The 19,663-nt window shown below is 36.4% G+C and overlaps 1 protein-coding gene across 7 annotated transcripts in view; it reads left to right on the forward strand.

The window, feature by feature from the left end:
- myo1ea (myosin IEa) overlaps window positions 1-19,663 on the forward strand; it is a 55,692-nt gene that overhangs the window by 18,365 nt on the left and 17,664 nt on the right. For 6 of the 7 annotated variants that reach the window (XM_067399513.1, XM_067399515.1, XM_067399517.1 and 3 more), the window contains exons 2-13: window positions 2,640-2,783; window positions 4,174-4,263; window positions 5,896-5,990; window positions 11,915-12,002; window positions 14,543-14,632; window positions 15,319-15,450; window positions 16,555-16,689; window positions 16,848-16,980; window positions 18,376-18,572; window positions 18,661-18,741; window positions 19,212-19,298; window positions 19,479-19,565. In XM_067399513.1, coding sequence (XP_067255614.1) covers window positions 2,640-2,783; window positions 4,174-4,263; window positions 5,896-5,990; window positions 11,915-12,002; window positions 14,543-14,632; window positions 15,319-15,450; window positions 16,555-16,689; window positions 16,848-16,980; window positions 18,376-18,572; window positions 18,661-18,741; window positions 19,212-19,298; window positions 19,479-19,565 — 1,359 coding nt within the window. Of the gene's footprint in view, window positions 1-2,639; window positions 2,784-4,173; window positions 4,264-5,895; window positions 5,991-8,920; window positions 8,971-11,914; window positions 12,003-14,542; window positions 14,633-15,318; window positions 15,451-16,554; window positions 16,690-16,847; window positions 16,981-18,375; window positions 18,573-18,660; window positions 18,742-19,211; window positions 19,299-19,478; window positions 19,566-19,663 lie in introns of those variants that run through there. The other variant, XM_067399519.1, reaches the window with a different exon arrangement.

The raw sequence follows: 19,663 nt of genomic DNA on the forward strand, positions 1-19,663 counted from the left end.
AAATGTGGCCTTCAAATCAGACTAATGCACTAATGACTGAATATAACAGAGGAAAATGTTTAAAACAGCAGTGCGTTTGGATCATGTGCTCTCCAAAGTGGTACACTCACTGTCTGTGTCTGTCTGGCTCTCTTTCTGTATCTGACCTTCTTTCTTGAGTCACACTCATTGTATGCATCTCTTTTGATGTCTTTAAATGTTAAATGCACTTGAGGCTTTGTGTCATTCTGAGTAAGGGGCTGGTTCCTCACAGGGCCATTGTGACCTCAGAACGGTAGCCAGAAGCCATTGACTCACGTCCCATGATGAATAACCCAAGCTCCCCGGAGACACACCCTCTGCAAAAACATTACCAGAGCGGAAGCAGAAGGACGCCAAAATGGGAAGGGAGGTAAAAAGGGGGACAAGGGAGAAGAGGAGGAATGGTGAGAACATCAGAAGAAGATCAAAAGAAGTGTTTGTAGTGCTCAAGGAGCTTTAAGGAGACCCCTGACCATGCATTTTTCATCGGTTTAGAAAAACAAAATCAACATCTGCTGCGGTGAAAAAGAACGGGCTGTGTTAAAAGTGCTGCAGGCGTGGAATTGGACGCGGTCATTTCGCTGAGTGGACGGTTTGCTCACATTAACTGTTGTCAGCAATGTACTGTTTATCAGCGTTCATGACTGAATGAGATCCAGAATAGAAGTAAAGTGTGTAGCGTTTCTGTCAGTGGAGCAATTAAACACGATTGAAAAATATTGTTTCTGAACAGGTTTATCAGCAACTTCCTAACTCCCCATCTGTCAATGTACAGCCAAAAAGGTTTTTCGGTCCATTGGGGCTTTCATGATGCCTTTAAAATTGGCTAATAATATGAAATCTGCTAAAGTATCACAATATCAAATAGAAATTAATTCATACCCTGCTGATATAAACATCTTAAACCAGTGTTATTTTAGTACTTTTGTAGTATTTTTAATATTTTGAATGTTTTATTTTTAGATTTTCAGTTTTAGCCATTTTTATGGGCTTTTGTCATTTTTATTAGCTTTAATAATATATTTCTATATAGCGTTTATTCATTTTCATTTCAGTTTTAGTAATTTTAGTATTAGTTTTACAGATTTACCGAAATTACTGAAAAACATAGTACAAAATTTTAGTTTTAGTTAACAATAACAACACTTTTTAGTTGGTCTGCTGACTGGTTTTAGAGTGATTTTGAGGCTGGGGGGGCTATCTTAAACCAGCTAAGACTAACAAACATGCTAAGGCTGGTTTAAAGGTGCCATAGAACGTCTTTTTAAAAGATGTAATATAAGTCTAAGATTTCCCCTGAATGTGTCTGTTAAGTTTCAGTTCAAAATACCCCACAGATTTTTTTTTTATTATTAATTTTTTTAACTGCCTATTTTGGGGCATCATTAAATATGATCCGATTTAGGCTGCGGCCCCTTTAAATGCTCACGCTCCCCGCCCACGGAGCTCGCGCTTGCCTTTAACTGCATAAACAAAGTTCACACAGCTAATATAACCCTCAAAATTGTTCTTTACAAAGTGTTCATCATGTAGCATGTCTAATCGCGTAAGTATGGTAGTTATTTGGATGTTTACATTTGATTCTGAACGAGATTGATGTTGCTCTGTGGCTAAAGCTAACATTACACACTGTTGGAGAGATTTATAAAGAATGAAGTTGTGTTTATGAATTATACAGACTGCAAGTGTTTAAAAATGAAAATAATGACAGTCTTGTCTCCATGAATACAGTAAGAAACGATGGTAACTTTAACCACATTTAACAGTACATTAGCAACATGCTAACGAAACATTTAGAAAGACAATTTACAAATATCACTAAAAATATCATGTAATCATGGATCATGTAAGTTATTATTGCTCTATCTGCCATTTTTCGCTGTTGTTCTTGCTTGCTTACCTAGTCTGATGATTCAGCTGTGCACACCCAGACATTAATACTGGCTGTCCTTGTCTAATGCTTGAACATGAGCTGGCATATGCAAATATTGGGGGCGTACATATTAATGATCCTGACTGTTACGTAACAGTCGGTGTTATGTTGAGATTCGCCTGTTCTTCTGAGGTCTTTTAAACAAATGAGATTTATATAAGAAGGAGGAAACAACAGTGTTTGAGACTCACTGTATGTCATTTCCATGTACTGAACTCTTGTTATTAAACTATGTCAAGATAAATTACATTTTTAATTCTAGGGCACCTTTAAGTAACTTTTTAAAGTTGTATTAAGTACTTTTTTTAGTGACAGAGTAATTGTTGTTGCTTGCTATACCACCAGTATTCCATGCTACACTACCGCTCAAAATTCATGCCATTAGTTGAGAAAATTTCCTTGAACAAACAGAACAATGTTTCGAAAGTTCAACAGAGCTGCAATGTTTTTTTTCTGGGAAGTCAACCTATGAATGGCTTACAGTTGTCTCTGTACATTAAATTTGGGATGAGAGAAAGTATTTCAGCATTAAAAATACGATGCTGTCCTTAAAGAGAAATCTAGTCATGAAATGTCTAGTATTGCTTTTGGGATATGCAGTTTTTTGCCAGTTGGCCTGCAAAACAAAAGCTATGGGTGTGCATAAAGTCTAACAAGAGTTTCTTGTTTGTGTTTGCTTTCACAGGGGAGCCGGGGACACTTCCGGTACCACTGGCAAAGCCACAATGTCAAGCAAAGTGGAGTGGATGACATGGTGCTACTCCCCAAGATCAATGAGGATGCCATTGTAGAAAACCTCAAGAAGAGATACATGGATGACTTTATTTTTGTATCCTTATCCAGCTTTATTCTCTCTATCTAACTCACAAATATCTCAATATGATATGAAAATGCTCCTAAATAGGGAGGTCTTCTTTCTGAGTTTTTGTAGATGGATGTTTTCCTGTGGCTCACTAGAAAACTGTTCTTGGCCTCCATCTACTTGAGTGAAGATTAAATCTTGATTGGGTTTATTTCGACTAAAGCTTCTCTAAACACTGACATTTAACAATGACGAAAGTTGTCCTTAAGCTCTGGTACAACTTCCAAATCCATGTTGTCCTAATTTCCCACAGTAGCAGGGACTGTTTTTGATCAAAGCCGTATGTGCGATGCTGGGAGCTTAGATTGTTGAAGGCAGCCAAAGAATGCTGGTTTACCTCTCTACTATATGAACCCAATGTACTTGGCAGGGTTCATGTCTAATTCAGCACACATCACTGGCACTAAAAATGACCTCTTGATAAATCACAGCATTTCTTGGTGAAAACCTCACTAGCAGTGTATTTCTATTTTCTGCCCTTATTAGGTTTATGGAGTCTTAGCAGACTCTGGCCATTTTGGTCCAAAATCCATCCTGTGATTGTGGTCAGAAAATAGCAACAACACCAAAGTGTTCCAGTCAGCAGCATATGGAACTGAGGTCACAGCACGCCAGGCTCAATACTTCCTTTATTTGCAGTGAGCAACTTAGGGCCAGATGGCCAAATAGTTCCAATCACTCACTGCCGGCTGTTCCCTTCCCATTGCATTCAGAGGAGAGCAACAACATCTTAATAAGGCTCTGACCCATTAACCAAAATCTTCACTGCAGCCACATATAACTCTTCACTGATGTCACCAGTCCATTATTCACACTCTGGCTATTTTTCATCTGCCAGTCCAGCCAAAGTTTTATGAATACCCTCTGAGGATTAACAGCCACAATGAGTAAAATGGTCCATGAGGTTTTCCTCAATTGTGAATGCTAAACCTCTAATTGTTTTCAGAGAGTTTTCAATCTAACAGTTTCACAGAGAAAGACATATTTTGTATAGAAATAATTAAATGGATAGTTCATCCACAGATGAAAATTATGTCATCATTTACTCACACGATAGGGACACTCCAAAACTCTAAGACTTTCTGTCTTTCTGACAAAAGAAGATAATTACCATTTCAACTGTTTTCGTCCACATAATGAAAGTCATTAAATTGGGGTCAAACCAACATTGGGTCCCAATGACTTCCATTGTATGGACAAAAAACACTTAAAACATTTTCAAAATATCTTTTGTGTTCAACAGCAAAGAGAAAGTCATATGAATTAGGAGCGACATGAGGAAGACTCAATTTTAATGTTTGAGGTAAACTGCAGACTTTTCTTTCACAGTCTTTTTAGCCTTGACCTTCACCTGCAGACATACATTGGTCCTGTACTCATCTCAGTAAACCCTTTCAAACAAATGCCTTACTTTGGGGACAAAGAAATAGAGATGTACCAAGGCGCAGTAAGTAGTCTTCTATGGTTTCCTGAAGTTTAGTCCTGATCCTGAATTGACTGTTTACTTTTGTGCAGTGTTCTTATTGATAACTAAGGGTGTGTTCACACTTGTAGTTTGGTTCTTTTGGTTACCTTTAGTCCTGGTTCACTTGGCGGTCACACTGTCATTTTTAAGACCGAACCTAAACATACCAAAAAAAAAAAAAAACCCCAACATATTTTGTGACTGAACTTAATGGCATCCAAAACGATGCTGTGTTCTCCGCTAAATGTATTATGGTATTTTGACCAGCTGAGGTCTTGTGAAGAGTTTATAAAATGTGTAAAGGAGTAAAAACAGCGAAAGAAATTCCTCTGTTGCACACAAATGAAGATTTGCTGCAAGGAGACGGTGTTTCTGACGCCTGTACCGAACTGTAATGCATAGGCAATGTAGCTCCTATGACAAGAAAAAACAGGTATGCTTCAGCATTCTGTATTTTTTTAGGGTGTTTTTGGTTCGTTTAGATGTCTCTGGTCCGTGTTGTGATCATATTTCAGTCAAACCACACTAGAGTTCTTTCTGAAGTGGTCTGAAACCCACCTTTTCACGGTTCTCGGTCTTCTTGTTTGGTGTTCGGATGACAACGTTTACAATTAATCAAATGAACCACATGAATATTTTCATCGAACCAAACCTGCAGAGTGTGAACACAACCTAAAACTACTAAAAATTATTTTCATTAATTGAAATAATTCTGAAATAAAATAAAATATAAATATTAGATGAAAAATTCAACTTAAACAGTCAAAAATTAGAAATATTGCCTTTGCAACTAACTGAAATCAAATAAGTTGAAGTATTAAAATGACTAAAACTAGAACTGAAATTTTTTTTTTAAGCTAAATAGAAATATTTTTAAAAACAAATAAAAATGACATAGGGACATAACAAAATCACTTAAATGAAAATATAAAAATAAAAGACAATTTTACAATGCTGTGGTGTTGTAAAAGCTCTAGTCATTGGAAATCTCATTGGACTTCTCTGAATTAAATTTGGAGACAAAACCCATAGTTTTATTTTTCCTTGAATGTTATGTAACTTTGATTCATTAGACATAGGCTACTAATTAGTTATTATTACATGTTAATTACATGTATTACACTTTTGTGTGTGTGTGTATTGAAACTGTCCTTTTTTAACCGTAACTGTTTCAGTAATGATTTTAAGAGAAGGAGGTTTTGGTTTTTGTTTTTTTGTTTTTTTGTTTTTTAAGTGTGTAGGCGTGGTGCAAATGCTTTTAACAGCTGCATTCTTAGTTAGAAAAGTAGCTGCACAGGCCTGCCTTACCCATTGAAGCCACCTGGCTATACCTCCACAGAACAGCATGTACGGGTCTATGTTCTCAGCCACACTAACCCAGAGGTCTTGGCTCCTCATCAAGCTTCTGGTTCATGTCAATAATCATTAGCTTGTGGAGGCTACAGCAAAGGAACATTGAATGTGTTTGGACTCCTATACCACACAGTAGCTTATTTATAAATTTTAGCTCAGGCCATCCTAAATATGAACCGTAATGTAAATTATGAAATGAATCTGCTTTTCTCCATTCCCCCCACCCCTCTCTCTCTCTCTCTCTCTCTCTCTCTCTCTCAGGCTCAGTATGAGAACCCTCCTCATATCTACGCTCTAGCCGATAACATGTATAGAAACATGATGATTGATCGTGAGAACCAGTGTGTTATTATCAGGTGAGAGAACTTTTTTAACTTGAACTCTGAACATATCATTTCTAAACTTTAAACTTAATTTCACTGTAGGTGCTTTTAGTCATAAGAATCTTAATTATTAGTAATTATCATAGCTTAGTCTTGCTTTTTATGTTTTTTTTTTTTCTTTCTCTTCTTTTTGGAAAGAATTAATCAATATGTGTAGAGAAAAGCCCCTTGATTAAAATAGTTTGGAATAAACTACATTATGCTGCAGTAGAAGATGAGAAATTTGTTGTGAAATGTGGCTTCAATATATTCAATATTGTTTTATTTCTATTTTATTTGTAATTGTCTGATCTTTTATCTTTTAATTCTATGTTAATTCTGGCTTATGTATATGTCTTTGGTTGCGTAACATTTTGCTGTTTGGAAAATCCACTATGCCATTTGCGTATAGGTCAGGGGCCTTTTTTTATGACTGTATTGATTAGGACAGTGTGGAGATCAGACAGGAAAGAAAGCATAGGATGGAGAGAGAGGTACGTGATCGGCAAAGGACCTCGAGTCGGAAATCGAACGCGGGTCGCCATAGGCGAAGTTGTGCTCAGTAGTTGCAAAAGACTTTCTTATTGTCCGTCATTTTCACTGACAGGGTCGTAGAAATTCTGTCATAATCTATTATTACCCCCATCATTTTAATTTTAAGATAAGACATTAAATGGCTTTTGTTTTTGTTCACATTTTCATTTTTAATCATGAACTTACAGGACCAGCATATAGGCTTGAAGATTATGCATTTATTTATTTATGAAGAGAACAGATACAATACAAAATACAATTCAAATATCAAGAAAATACGTAAAAAAGAATTGAACTAAACTCAGTTCTCTTTCTGTGTCAGCCTCAACTCAAACCTTTTTCTTGGTGTGCATGGACTGATAAACATCTGTTATTTGCCATTCATCCTCCACTGCAATCTCTCTTTTTTCACCTCTTTTATCAACAACATCACAACAATTTGGCCATTTAAAGAAACTTTTCACACTCAGCTGCCGTGACAATTTTGCAATTGTATGTAGAAGTGACTAAAGCCACAGGCTGGACAAAGACGTCATACGCTGAGATCAAAGACGACAATATTCAAATCATAGCTCATTATATGCGTGCTCGCCACCAATTGGATAGGGGTGGGAATTACACTTGCAGGTTACAATAGATCAACCACAATGTCATTTGCCAAAATGACGAATGCCCTTTAGAGTTTTCCATAACTGCTAAAAAAAATTAAGTCAGTGACGGAAAATATTAAGGCGACCACTGGTTGCGCTGCCTACAAGACTTTCGGCTCTGACTAATGTGTTATTCTATGTAATTACTTGTACTAAATTAGCATGTTAAATTGGCAGCCTTTCTTTTTATACATGCAGACTTCAAGTATTGCTCCATTCTGTTTGTGTGATGTAGAAAAGGTGTGACATACAATTAGGTTTGGTATGATATCAATGCAGAAATTGCAGTGGGAGAGTCACCTGGCTGTCAGAGTGAATAGGTCGTACTATTTTTGTTATGCTATTGAGGGTGTACAGTTAAATTACAGTTGAATAGAACAGATTAAACAAGCCTAGCAGCATCAACGGTTGCCTTTGAACATGCTCAATTCCCTAACTAATAATCTGAGTATAACTTTCCACCCTTTTGATGATATAACATTAGACAATGTAATTTTATATCCTTTGATCTAAAATTTGATCCTTTTATTTTGTATATATTTTCTCCAGGATGTAGGGACACAAAGCACAAGAGCTTTTGTTACCTGTGCTTCCTGCTAGAGCACAGGAAATGCACTTGGAAGGCCCTTACGAGGGGCCATCTGCTACTGTTTTTGGGAGGAAACTTCACTGAACAACCAGTTGTGATGGGTGTAATATTGAGGGTGTTTCTTTATGAAGTAATCCTCTTGGTGACGGCAATCAGAGTGCTAAAGTTTGTCTCACCTTGAGTCAGTTAGTCAAAACAAGTTTCTTGATTTGAGAGCCACATGACATTTAAAGGGTTAGTTCATCCAAAAATGAAAATTATGTCATTAATTACTCACCCTCATGTTGTTCCACACCCGTAAGACCTTCATTCATCTTCGGAACACAAATTAAGATATTTTGTTGAAATCTGACGGCTCAGTGAGGCCTGCATTCACAGCAATGGTACTTCCTCTCTCAAGATCCATAAAGTACTAAAAACATATTTAAAACAGTGGTTCAACTTTAATATTATAAAGCGACAAGATTATTTTTTGTGTGCCTATTTCAAAACACTGCTTTATGAAGCTTCAGATCTTTATGAATCGAATCAGTGATTCGGATCGCGTTTCAAATCAAACTGCTGAAATCACGTGACTTTGGCACTCCGAACCACTGCTTGATGAAGCTTCAGAGCTTTACGAAATGAATCAGTGTTTTGAAATATATATTGTTAAAAAGTTATTAGGCTTTTTTGTGCGCCACAAAAGGTCTTACAGGTGTAGAACGACATGAGGGTGAGTAAATAAATTTTTGGGTGAACTAACCCTTTAAGAGTGTCAGTTTTCCTATTATACTTTAAACAACTTTTTAGAACTTTAATCTCTCATTTTAATGTATACAGACATCTGTAAGCCATTCATATTTACTTTCTGAAAAGTGAACACTGTGGTTCTGTAGTGCCTTTAATATTGCTTTGTTTGTTTGAGCTGTACAACATGTCAACATCTGGCTCAAAAAGTGGTGTGTGTTGTAGGAATTAGCAAAGAATGGACTAAGTTGAAATTTGGGAATTTTAGCCCACCTTAGTTTATGAAAACATTTTATTTCTGGATGAAATGTTAAGTCTCTGAATTCACCCTGCCAGCGTTAAGGCATATGGGTAAACATGGTGAAGGAGGGAAATTGCAAAGATGGAGATTTTCACTGCTGAGTCTGGGCTCTTTCTTTCAGATCTCATAGTCACCTGTGGGCTGGATGGTGACTGTAGTGCTTACTTCATAGTAAGTGACTTCAGTTTCAGCATTTTTCTCACCCATTTGTTTGTATAGCTGGAAAGCTGCTTCCAGTTCAGTCAGACCACATAAAGAGACTGGAAGTGGAATTGTGATGACCCAGATTAGTAAACAAAACCATGAAATTGCTGCCCAGGCATCCTGTGGTCAAGCTGTATTTTGGTTAGGACAGGCACAGGTTTTTCTAAAGACCATTATGCATCAAGGAATGGCCAGTTATTGTTCAAAAGTTTGGGATTTTTTTTTTTCCTCACCAGGCATTTATTTAATCAAAAATACAGTAAAAACAGCACTATTGTGAAAGTTTCTATTTTAATATATTTTAAAAAGTAATTGAATTTTCAGTAGCCATTACTCCAGTCAGAAATCATTCATATATACTGATTTTGTGCTCAATAATTATTTCTTCTTATTATTAATTTTGAAAACAGTTGTGCTGCTTAATATTTTTGTGGAAACCGTCACTTTTTATCAATTTCATGTGTCCTTACTAATTACATATGAATATATATATTATAAAGTATTATTATTATTATTATTTTATTTTAAATCTTACTGACCCCAAACTTTTGAACAGTAGTGTATACTGCCACAATTTAGGATTTTTTGGGTATTTCGTTTGGAATGTTGTGATCTTCATTGTGTATGGTGGCACAATGGGATGTTAGATCAGTATTGTTTGGTGGAAACAATGAGGAAGGATGTGGTAGAATCTGTTGTATTAAAATAGTCTCACTCCCAACAGAGGAAGCCATTTATTTACGGAATTAGGCTTTGCATATGTTAAAGGACAAATAAACAGTCCATTTCACTGAGATCAGTAACACTTCATTATCTTGTTAGTATGGCAGACCCAGTGGTCTGTACAGTATGAAATACAAAAGCATTCCCACCCATCAGTGTGACCCAGTGCTATATTTGCTGAGCTGATGTTTCTGCTGCAGAACAATCAGTCTCATCACTTGTCGTTTACTGAATGAGACTGAATGGCTGATGTGTCTCTCTTTCATTCTCTCTGTGTCCATTTTTGGTGAGAAAACGTGCGCAGGAAGTTAAAAAATGAGCATTACAGCATACAAATTACAAATCCCCCAAAGACATGTTTAAAAATAGTCATGGACAATTAATCTAAGTGGACTGAGTGTACAGTGTACAATAAGAGTGTGTTCCCAGAGCTTTCATCGCCTGAATCCGACATTTGGGACATTTCCTTTAAGGTGGAGAGCCTATAAACTCCCAAGACAATGGAATGAGAACCACATGGCAAACTAAATCTCTTGTAAGAACTCTTGGAGCCTCCACGAGAAGTTTTTCTGCACATATTGCAAGGCTCTCACGATAGAACAAGGTGAAATGAAAGGTGTGTACTAGTACCACTGCTGTGTGATGTAATGGACTTCTTGCCACTTCCCCAAGCCTCTTTTAATACACCACAGCTGTGCCTTCTCAGAATGGTATTACTGACATGGGTAATAGAAGAAATAAAGAAAAATAAACCAGCTCCTTGTGTCATCATCCTCCAAACCGCATACATCTCAATGCGAATGGCTATGCCAAAGGCAAAGGGCAAGCAGAAGGATGCAAGTAGAGGGTAAAGTAACTGAAGGAAAAGAAATGGAGCCTGCGTTTCCAAACAGGATTAATGAGGGACACTTTCATCAGCAAATTTCCCTGCTTTGTTGGCTGTATATTTACGCATAGGTGAACATATACACTATCAAAAGTTATTTTTCTTTTAAAATATTTTGTTTGATGCAAGTATGCATTAAATTAATCAAAAGAACTGTTACGGTTATTTATTATTACGGTTATATTACTATTACGGTTTCCACAAAAATATTAAACAGCACACTCATTTTTAACATTGATAATAATCATAAATGTTTATTGAGCAGCAAATCAGCATATTAGAATGATTTCTGAAGGATCATGTGACACTGAAGACTGGAGTAATGATGCTGAAAATTCAGCTTTGCATCACAGGAATAAATTACATTTTAAAATATATTCAAATATAAATTAGAAATAATATTTCACAATATTACTTTTTTTTTTTTTAACTGTATTTTGATCACATAAAGGTAGTCTTGGTGAATATAAGAGGTGTGTCTGTGCATGTGTGTGTGTGATTGTCATCTTTGTTTTTTGGCATGTTTTTTGGCGTTCATATGTCTGGCTACATAAAGCTTTTGTTTTATGAGCATTCTGTATTCAAACAAGCCATTCACATATTATGAAAATAAGCTTGTGCTTCCCATTATCCAGAAACACAGTGCAGACTGTTGCTCACTATGGAGTAATATAGAAACATATTGAGTTAATTAAAGGAATTCCCCTCTCACCGACACCATTACTTGATCTGTATTAACTGAGGATAAGAATCTACTAAACCCTCTCTGACCCTCTTAAAGGCTTGCTGAGCAGATTTTAGTATTGTGCTGTGGGGCACACAAGAGGCTGGTTTTGCTTGTTAACGCCCTCCTGTTCTTGTTTTTAAACTGTTGTAGGTGGGAAAATGTGAGTTTTTAGTATGCTCATAAAAAAATTGGATTGTTAAAGCATTAAATGCAGTTGCTGTTATTTTATTATTGTCACTACTAAATCTTAAAAACCTAATATATGTACTGTATAATAGCTATATATTATGCTTTTAAGATCTATACATATATGTGTATATACACTACTATTCAAAGATTAGTAATACACTACTACTGTTTAAAAGATTGGGATCAGTAAAATTGTCTTTTATGTTTTTGGAATAATGTTTTTTCTTTTGTACAGAAAGGATGCATTTATTTAATCAAATAAAAATCTTTAAAAACAGGAATATTGTGAAATATTTTTAACATTTAAAATAACTGTTCATTTATTTATTCATTTATTTTTACAGGAATGATCTTATCACTGTCTTCTTTTTCTTTGTTCTTCACAGCGGTGAGAGCGGAGCAGGGAAGACAGTAGCAGCAAAGTACATCATGGGCTACATCTCCAAAGTTTCAGGTGGAGGTCCGAGAGTTCAGGTGGGTTGCACAGAATAAACTAACATGAAAACTGTTGTACACGAAGAGACAATATTAGGTTTAGTAAAGGTGTGATCAAATAGAACAAAAAAAAAAAACATATGATGGCTTCCTGTTTCTGATGACTTTAATAAGTTGGCCTGACATCATCCCTCTACCTCCATTTCTTACGATCTTTCTTTCATCCCCTAAATCCCATCAGCAGCCATCTGTCCCCCACAATCCCCCACTGATCTATCCTGTGTCCCCCACTCAGCACCTACAGAAGCCATGTGAGTCAGAGGACTGACACTTGTTGATTGCATTAATCTGACTGAATTAACCCTTGTGGAGTCCAAAATTCCAAGAACCCCTAGTGAAAATGCTTGTATTATGCATAACATTTTGAGGGAAAATTAACATGACTTTGAGAATTTCATTTGGTTTTCCTCATTTTGCTTCAATGATAGATAGCATCACTCGAGCTGCATGAATTCCATACTTTTGTTTAAAACCTGATGATCATGTTTTCCAGCATGATTGAGAATGATCCAAATATAAACTTGAGCTTTACTGGAAGCTAGAACATGTGCCCTTCTGTACAATTATCTAAGTCACAAATATGCTTATTTGATTAGTGACCTGGAAATAATGCAGAATCTGAAATATTTCATATTATTCATAATTTTTGTTTAAAATGTCTCAAAGACCTGGAAATCGTTTAATTCATCAATTAAATTTTTAATCGAGTTAATTCATCAATTAAATCACAATTAATTGCATAATAATATTAAGTTAACTTCCCCTGAATACTCCAAATAAAGACCTCAAAGACACTGTGTCATTGTTTCAGGCAGATGCATTGAAAAGACATCACAAAAAGTGCTTTTACATGTCAAAACACTGCAAATCATATTCTTTATGAGTACATTTATCTAATCATCCGGGTAAAATATCTAAAAATGTGCTCCAAAACGTACATTTTTTAAAGCTTTATTTGTTTGTAATTAATTACACTGAATTAACAGAGTTTAAATTACATTTTAAATGTCTAATTTTCAGTGTGGACATTTGAGTCCCACTGTACTTTTTTGGAACAAAATGATTCCCTATAGATTTAATCGAATGAACTGACAGTGAATCAGGCTGCCACATGGGTTTTGATGGGTATGTTTGTTGGCATCTTAAACAAAGTAGAGTATTGTAGTAGTATAACAGAAAGCCCCTCTGCTCTGTCTGCTCTGCTGTGCCTTTGCTTTGTCTGATCCCTCCGATGTCACAGTTTCTCGTGATCATATGACCATCACTGTTGTATGGTACATCTTGATTACTGTGATGTGATACTCATCTCCCTTTTTCTTATTTTTTTTGTCTCATTTTCCCACTATTTTCCTGTCTTTTATTTGTCTGTATGTCTATTTTTTACTCTTGTGATCCGCACAAGAGGTAGTACCCTTTCTCTTTGTCCATATGCAAATTATCCATGTGTGTTTTTCCTGGTATTACAAATGCAAACAAGCCCTCAGCTCTAATTTGTTTATATCAGAAATGTGACTTTTTCAAGTTCTTAATTTTATTTTTGGGGTCTAGTAGAATACAATTACATGATTTAAAGTTCAAAAAACATTATTTTTTCGTACATTGCTGCAGTACTTCTTCTCACCCTCTGCCTGAAATGCTTTGCTTTAGTTCCTAACTTTAAAGCCCACCTTTCCGAAAAGCCTAGTATGCTCTGATTGGTCAGCTGGCCCACTCTCTTTCTTGTGATTGCTCAGAAACGTTATGACCCTTACCATAATTGGGTTCCAAGGCCACTGTAAACAGTGTAATATATATGGTAAATATAACTTCAGTATTAGAAGTCCATACAATGTGTTCTGCCCTTGTTGCGAAAAAAAAAAAAAAACAAACAGTTTCAAGTTACCCAACAGTTACCCAACTGTTCTTTGAGGACTGTTCAAAGAAACCTGTAGGTGGGCATATGCAAATGTGTAACATAGCAAAGTCATAATGGCGTATAAGCATGTTTTTTTGTTGGAAAGATTAACTCCCTTTGGCATTTACATGCACAAACAGCTATATTACACACTAAAGAAAAGGTTTAAAAAAAAAGGGCACAATAGGTGCCTTTTAATTAATCTTTATGCAGTTTGTGTACTATATATGTTTGATAAGGACTTAAAGATGGGACTTCAGTCTCCAGAAGTCTAATGGTATAAACAGTGATAGTTTTTTGATATCCCAGAACTTATACATCTGTCCGTCTGTCTCTTGGCTGCTGAGTCAAATGGCTCAAACTAGAATATGCTGTGCAAATGTTGGGTGGAATGTGCACATGTACTGACATTAATGTGCGTGTAGGGTGGATTCAGGCAATTTCGACCACTTTTTGACATTGAGATGACCAGTTTTATCTGAATTCATCTTACAAGCTAAATGTTACCTTATTTCATGAGTTCCAGATCAGCATACTGTAGGTGCTGTACTTATTATCCTCCATAGTGTGCCAAATATCAACGTAACTTTCAATCCCTCTCTTTTTCCTGTTTCTTTCTACTCAGCATGTCAAAGACATCATTTTGCAGTCCAACCCTCTTCTAGAGGCCTTCGGGAATGCTAAGACAGTGAGGAACAACAATTCCAGTCGATTTGTAAGCATCGTTCATCCTCCCATAAATTTATTTTATTGAAGAGAGTAGACAGCAGATGTCTTGTGCTTGTCCTCAAGATAAATTTGAGAGAAACACTGTTGAACTAGAACCAACAAAAACAGGGTGATCATCCAGTTCAAATACAGAAAGAAAGAAAGAAAACCATGTTTTGCTGCTTCAAAAGAACATTTGATAGTTATGATGTTATCATTAGGCTTTAACCTAAATGTGGCAAGTACTTTCCTTAAAAATACTCACAGGCCAAAGCTGCCATTACGAAATATGTTGTACACCACATTTACTTGAAGTTCTGCTACATTATGCTAAGACATGTCAGTATTGTTTTTGTTCTCTTGGAACTGGTGTAGTTTTGTAGTAAGAAGAATGACTTAGAAGTGATACAAATGGATTATGTAGTGGATAGAAGTGTTTTGTAGATGGAAAAAGTATTTCGATGAGTTCAGGGGTCTTACAGGAGCTGGTAATGTCATTACATCTTTAAGTCTAGGCATGTCTGGTAACTGTGGACAGCACACATAAATGGACAGAGAGAGACACATAAATGTTAGTGAAGAGTGTTTGTGTGTGTCAAAGCACCCATTTCCTTTTTTTCTCTTCTGGGCATATGCACATCCACCTGCAGTATATTACGACTGTGCCTTTTTAACATTCATCTTCACTGACAGGGGAAATACTTTGAGATTCAGTTCAGTTCCGGTGGGGAGCCAGATGGTGGGAAAATCTCCAATTTCCTTTTGGAAAAATCACGCGTGGTGATGAGGAATCCTGGAGAGAGGAGCTTCCACATCTTCTACCAGGTGAGAATGAGGACATGAGGTGGGCTTCTTCCCTCAGAAAATGTCACTGTGACCGTCAGCATTATGAGCATACACCACGTTATGAGGAAAAATTGAATAATAACCACAGTAAAATTCAGGAAAGGGAAGATGGAGCCATTTGGCTATGAAAAGCAGGTCACGTTGTTCTGAGTTTACCACTTGAGTTCTTTGGAACAGGGAGATACTGTCTGACCTCCTCTTAACGAGGTCTCCTCGCTGCTGTTTCTTCTTCACAAGTTTGGAGAGTTTTCTTATGGTTGAGTTATTTAGGACTTTGTTTTTTGTTGTTGTTGTTTCTTCAGCAGTAGAGATTTTGGCTCTGTGGATTTTTAGAAAATAAATACTCTATTTTCACACTCAGTAATTTGTCTGCTAACATTGTCTTGGAGAATTCCTACAATTTTTTTTTTCTCCAGAAAGTCATACATTTCCACCACATTGTCATTTTCTCCACGTCTCAAATTTTGTGTTGTGTTTAATGGCTTTCTGTAGTGAAAACGACAGTGGTGGAAATGACATTTGAATCACTTTTGGAATAAAATAGCTGATTCCTTTGTTTTGCTATGTCTTATTTTCATAGCTAGCATTTTATTACAACATTAAGTAATATTTTCAGACTTTTACACTACCGTCCAAAAGCTTGGGGTTTGTAAGATTTTTTTTAAATGTAAAAGTGCTCACCAAGGCTGCATTTATTTGATCAAAAATAACATTTCTTATTATCAATGCTGATACAGTTGTTCTCCTTAATATCCTTGTGCATTCTTTTGATGAATAAAAAGTTCGTTTATTTGAAATGGAAAAATTTTGTAACAATTTTGATAAATGTACCGAGCCCTTGCTGTATAAAAGTATTCATCTCTTAAAAACAACAACTTTCTGACCCCAAACTTCTGACTGTTAGTGTAAATATGAATTGACAAGATTTAAACTTGATAGGGAATGATACATAAAAGCTGTTGGTTTTAATAAAATCCTTAGGACATATAAGTTCTGAAGTTGAAGAAATATGCTTTTATGAAAACTCACATAAGACTTTATATGTAATATAAATTTGTGTAATATAAAATACATTTCTCATAGCTAATAGAGGGAGCCAGTGGAGACCAGAAAAGCAGTCTGGGTATCACAAACCTGGATTACTACTCTTACCTCAACCAGTCAGGTTCCTACAAAGTTGAAGATATTAACGACAAGCACGACTTCCAGGAAACCTTGGTAAGTATGATTTAGGCAGTTTGGTATTTGGAGTTAGACTCTGCTCTTCTTGGAGTCTAGTTTAGCTGTGAAGATTTTACCTGTTCAAATATGACAACTATTTTCCATATTGTTGTTGTAACTTCCCTCTCCCCTCTCCTCTTTCTGTCTGACCCCAGCATGCCATGGATGTGATAGGTATCTCAGGGATGGACCGCGCCCTGGTACTGCAAATTGTGGCTGGAGTTCTTCACCTTGGAAACATCAACTTTAGGGAAGCAGGGAATTATGCTGCTGTAGAAAATGATGAGTGTATGTACCTAGACTTTTCAAATCTCAGTTTTGCGGAGCCCCTTTTTTTGGTGTCCCCATTTGAACTATGTGCTGCTGTAGATATTTTCTACATTAGCTCATGCCAAACTGTCTTGCCACACCAAATTACCCGAGAAAATAGAGCTCTGTTTATGCGCATGGTATCTGCATATTACATCACACACTAAAATTACACAGTGATACTCTGAACTTCCAGCCCACCCCTCTATTTCCTCTCTCTCTCTCTCTCCTTCCCTCTAAGTTTCTCAAAGCTCTCAGGTGGAGCAATGCATTTGAATGACAGAGGCTGTTTGCTGTGGCATAAAGCCATGCTGTGCTAGGAGCAGACGAAGCTAATCTGTGCCTTTCCTGTTCCCAGCCCCCCCCCAACCCCTCTTCCTGTCTGCCGCCAGCGGCTTTCACACATTTAGTGTTGGCTTGCCAATGTAAAAAGCACACTAATCACAACTGCTCAGCTGTCTGCTTATGACAAATCCGTATGCGAAGAGCTCATACATCCTGGGAAATAAATTCTATAGATAACATCTTTAGCTCCAAATCCATAGATTTTTTTTTGTTTGAAAGCCATGAACAGTCCCAGATCTTTTTATAGTTGCTTTGTTTTGGGAAGCCAGTTCTGTGTGCTTTGTTCTACCACACCCGTATATCTGAATAATGAGCCATACTTAAGCAGTATGATGGACTGCATCACTATCAGGGCTGAATGAGGGCAGTTTCCTTTTTAAGGAGGTGAGTCAGTGATGAGGCGGGGTTGCTCAGAAATGGAGGATTGAATGACTGGTGTCTCACCCATGCTTCTCCTCAGAGGAGATCTATTGTTGTGACTACACAGAAAGAAATGCTCATGAGTCATATGTATGACGAACCCCTTTTTTCCCCCTCCATCTTTTTTTGAAGTTATGGTTTATCATGTTGTGTCATGTATGCTCAAGGATGCTGAATGATTAAATTAAACAAAAATGACAGTTTTTCAAGATTTCAATTTCAAATAAATGCTATTCTTTTGAACTTTTCTATTAATCAACAAATCCTGAGGAAAAAAGTTTCCACAAAAACATTAAGCAGCACAACTGTTTTCAACATTGATAATAATGAGAAATGGTTTTTGAGCATCAAATCAGCATATTAGAATGATTTCTGAAGGATCATGTGACACTGAAGACTGGAAAATTGGCTCTCAGAATTCAGCCTTGCCATCACAGGAATAAAGCCTTGATGGGCATAAGAACATTCAAAAACATTACAAGATCTTACTGACCCCAAACTTTTGAACAGTAGCATATATTATATATTAAGAAACACTCATGTATGCCATTCTGTAAAAAAATAAAATAAAATCTAACTCTACCAAACTGTTCTCTCTCCTTCTCATAGTTCTGGCATTTCCTTCCTTCCTGTTGGGCATCGATCAGCATCGTCTTAAAGAAAAACTCACCAGCCGTAAGATGGACGGCAAGTGGGGTGGCAAGTCAGAGTCCATAGACGTAACGCTGAACGTGGAACAGGCGTGTTTCACACGTGATGCTCTCTCCAAAGCTCTGCACTCTCGTGTTTTTGACTACCTGGTTGAGGTACAGGCCAAATGCACCTACATCCCTTTTTTAAAAACAGAAGTTACAGAAGAAATAACAACTGAATGGGTTCTATTTTTTTCTTTAGTCAATCAATAAAGCCATGGTTAAGGACCATCAAGAGCTGAACGTTGGAGTATTGGATATCTATGGCTTTGAGATTTTTCAGGTGAGCGTTTTTAAATATTTTTCTAGTCACTAATTGAATGATTATTTTCTAGGCCGTTATCAGGAGGTGTAGCAATCCAGTCTACCTAATGAGATCTGATGTTTAATTGTCTGGATTGATTCCCTTCTTTTTGTAAACAGATAACATAATAATGAGCTTGACTAATCTGATAATCTCTTGGTTTAGCATCTGGTATTGAGACCATTAAGATAACTACCTGTGTTGCCTTCATAAGAAGGATAAAGCTGGATAACAGGGCTTTCAACCTTTTTAATTTGATCCTGTGTTGTTCCAATTTCAGATAACCACTGAAATGCTATTCTTGTGAAGCAACTGTGTATTTTTAAATGCTGTTGATAATAATATTGAATCATTGTTTGTGATATTTACATCTTATTTGTCTACTGGTATTATATTTGGTTCATAGTTATCTATTTGTCTTTGTGTTTTCATTTGTTTTTGTTTTTTAGAAAAATGGATTTGAACAGTTCTGTATCAACTTTGTGAATGAGAAGCTGCAGCAGATTTTCATTGAGTTGACTCTGAAAGCTGAGCAGGTAACACTTCATTAGTTCCCTGTGCTTTTAGTTTGGTCGTGATGTGAATAAGACTTTTGTCCATTTTAGTCACACCTTTCCCTTAACCTAGTTCTAGCTGCGCAGGAAGTACTTCTGCTCCACCCTTGTATAGGATTGTTTTCATAATTTTTTTTTTTTTTCTTTTTTTCCTCTCTTCAGGATGAGTATGTACAGGAAGGCATCCGATGGACTCCCATAGAGTACTTTAACAATAAGATCGTCTGTGACCTCATCGAAAGTAAAATAGTAAGTTTCGCCAACTGTATAAATCAAGCGTCCGTCTATTTCAAAACATGGATATAATCTGTCCTTGCCAAGTGCAGTTAAATCAATAAAACTAACAT

Source organism: Chanodichthys erythropterus, chromosome 11 (assembly GCF_024489055.1).
Source record: "Chanodichthys erythropterus isolate Z2021 chromosome 11, ASM2448905v1, whole genome shotgun sequence".
NCBI lineage: Eukaryota > Metazoa > Chordata > Actinopteri > Cypriniformes > Xenocyprididae > Chanodichthys > Chanodichthys erythropterus.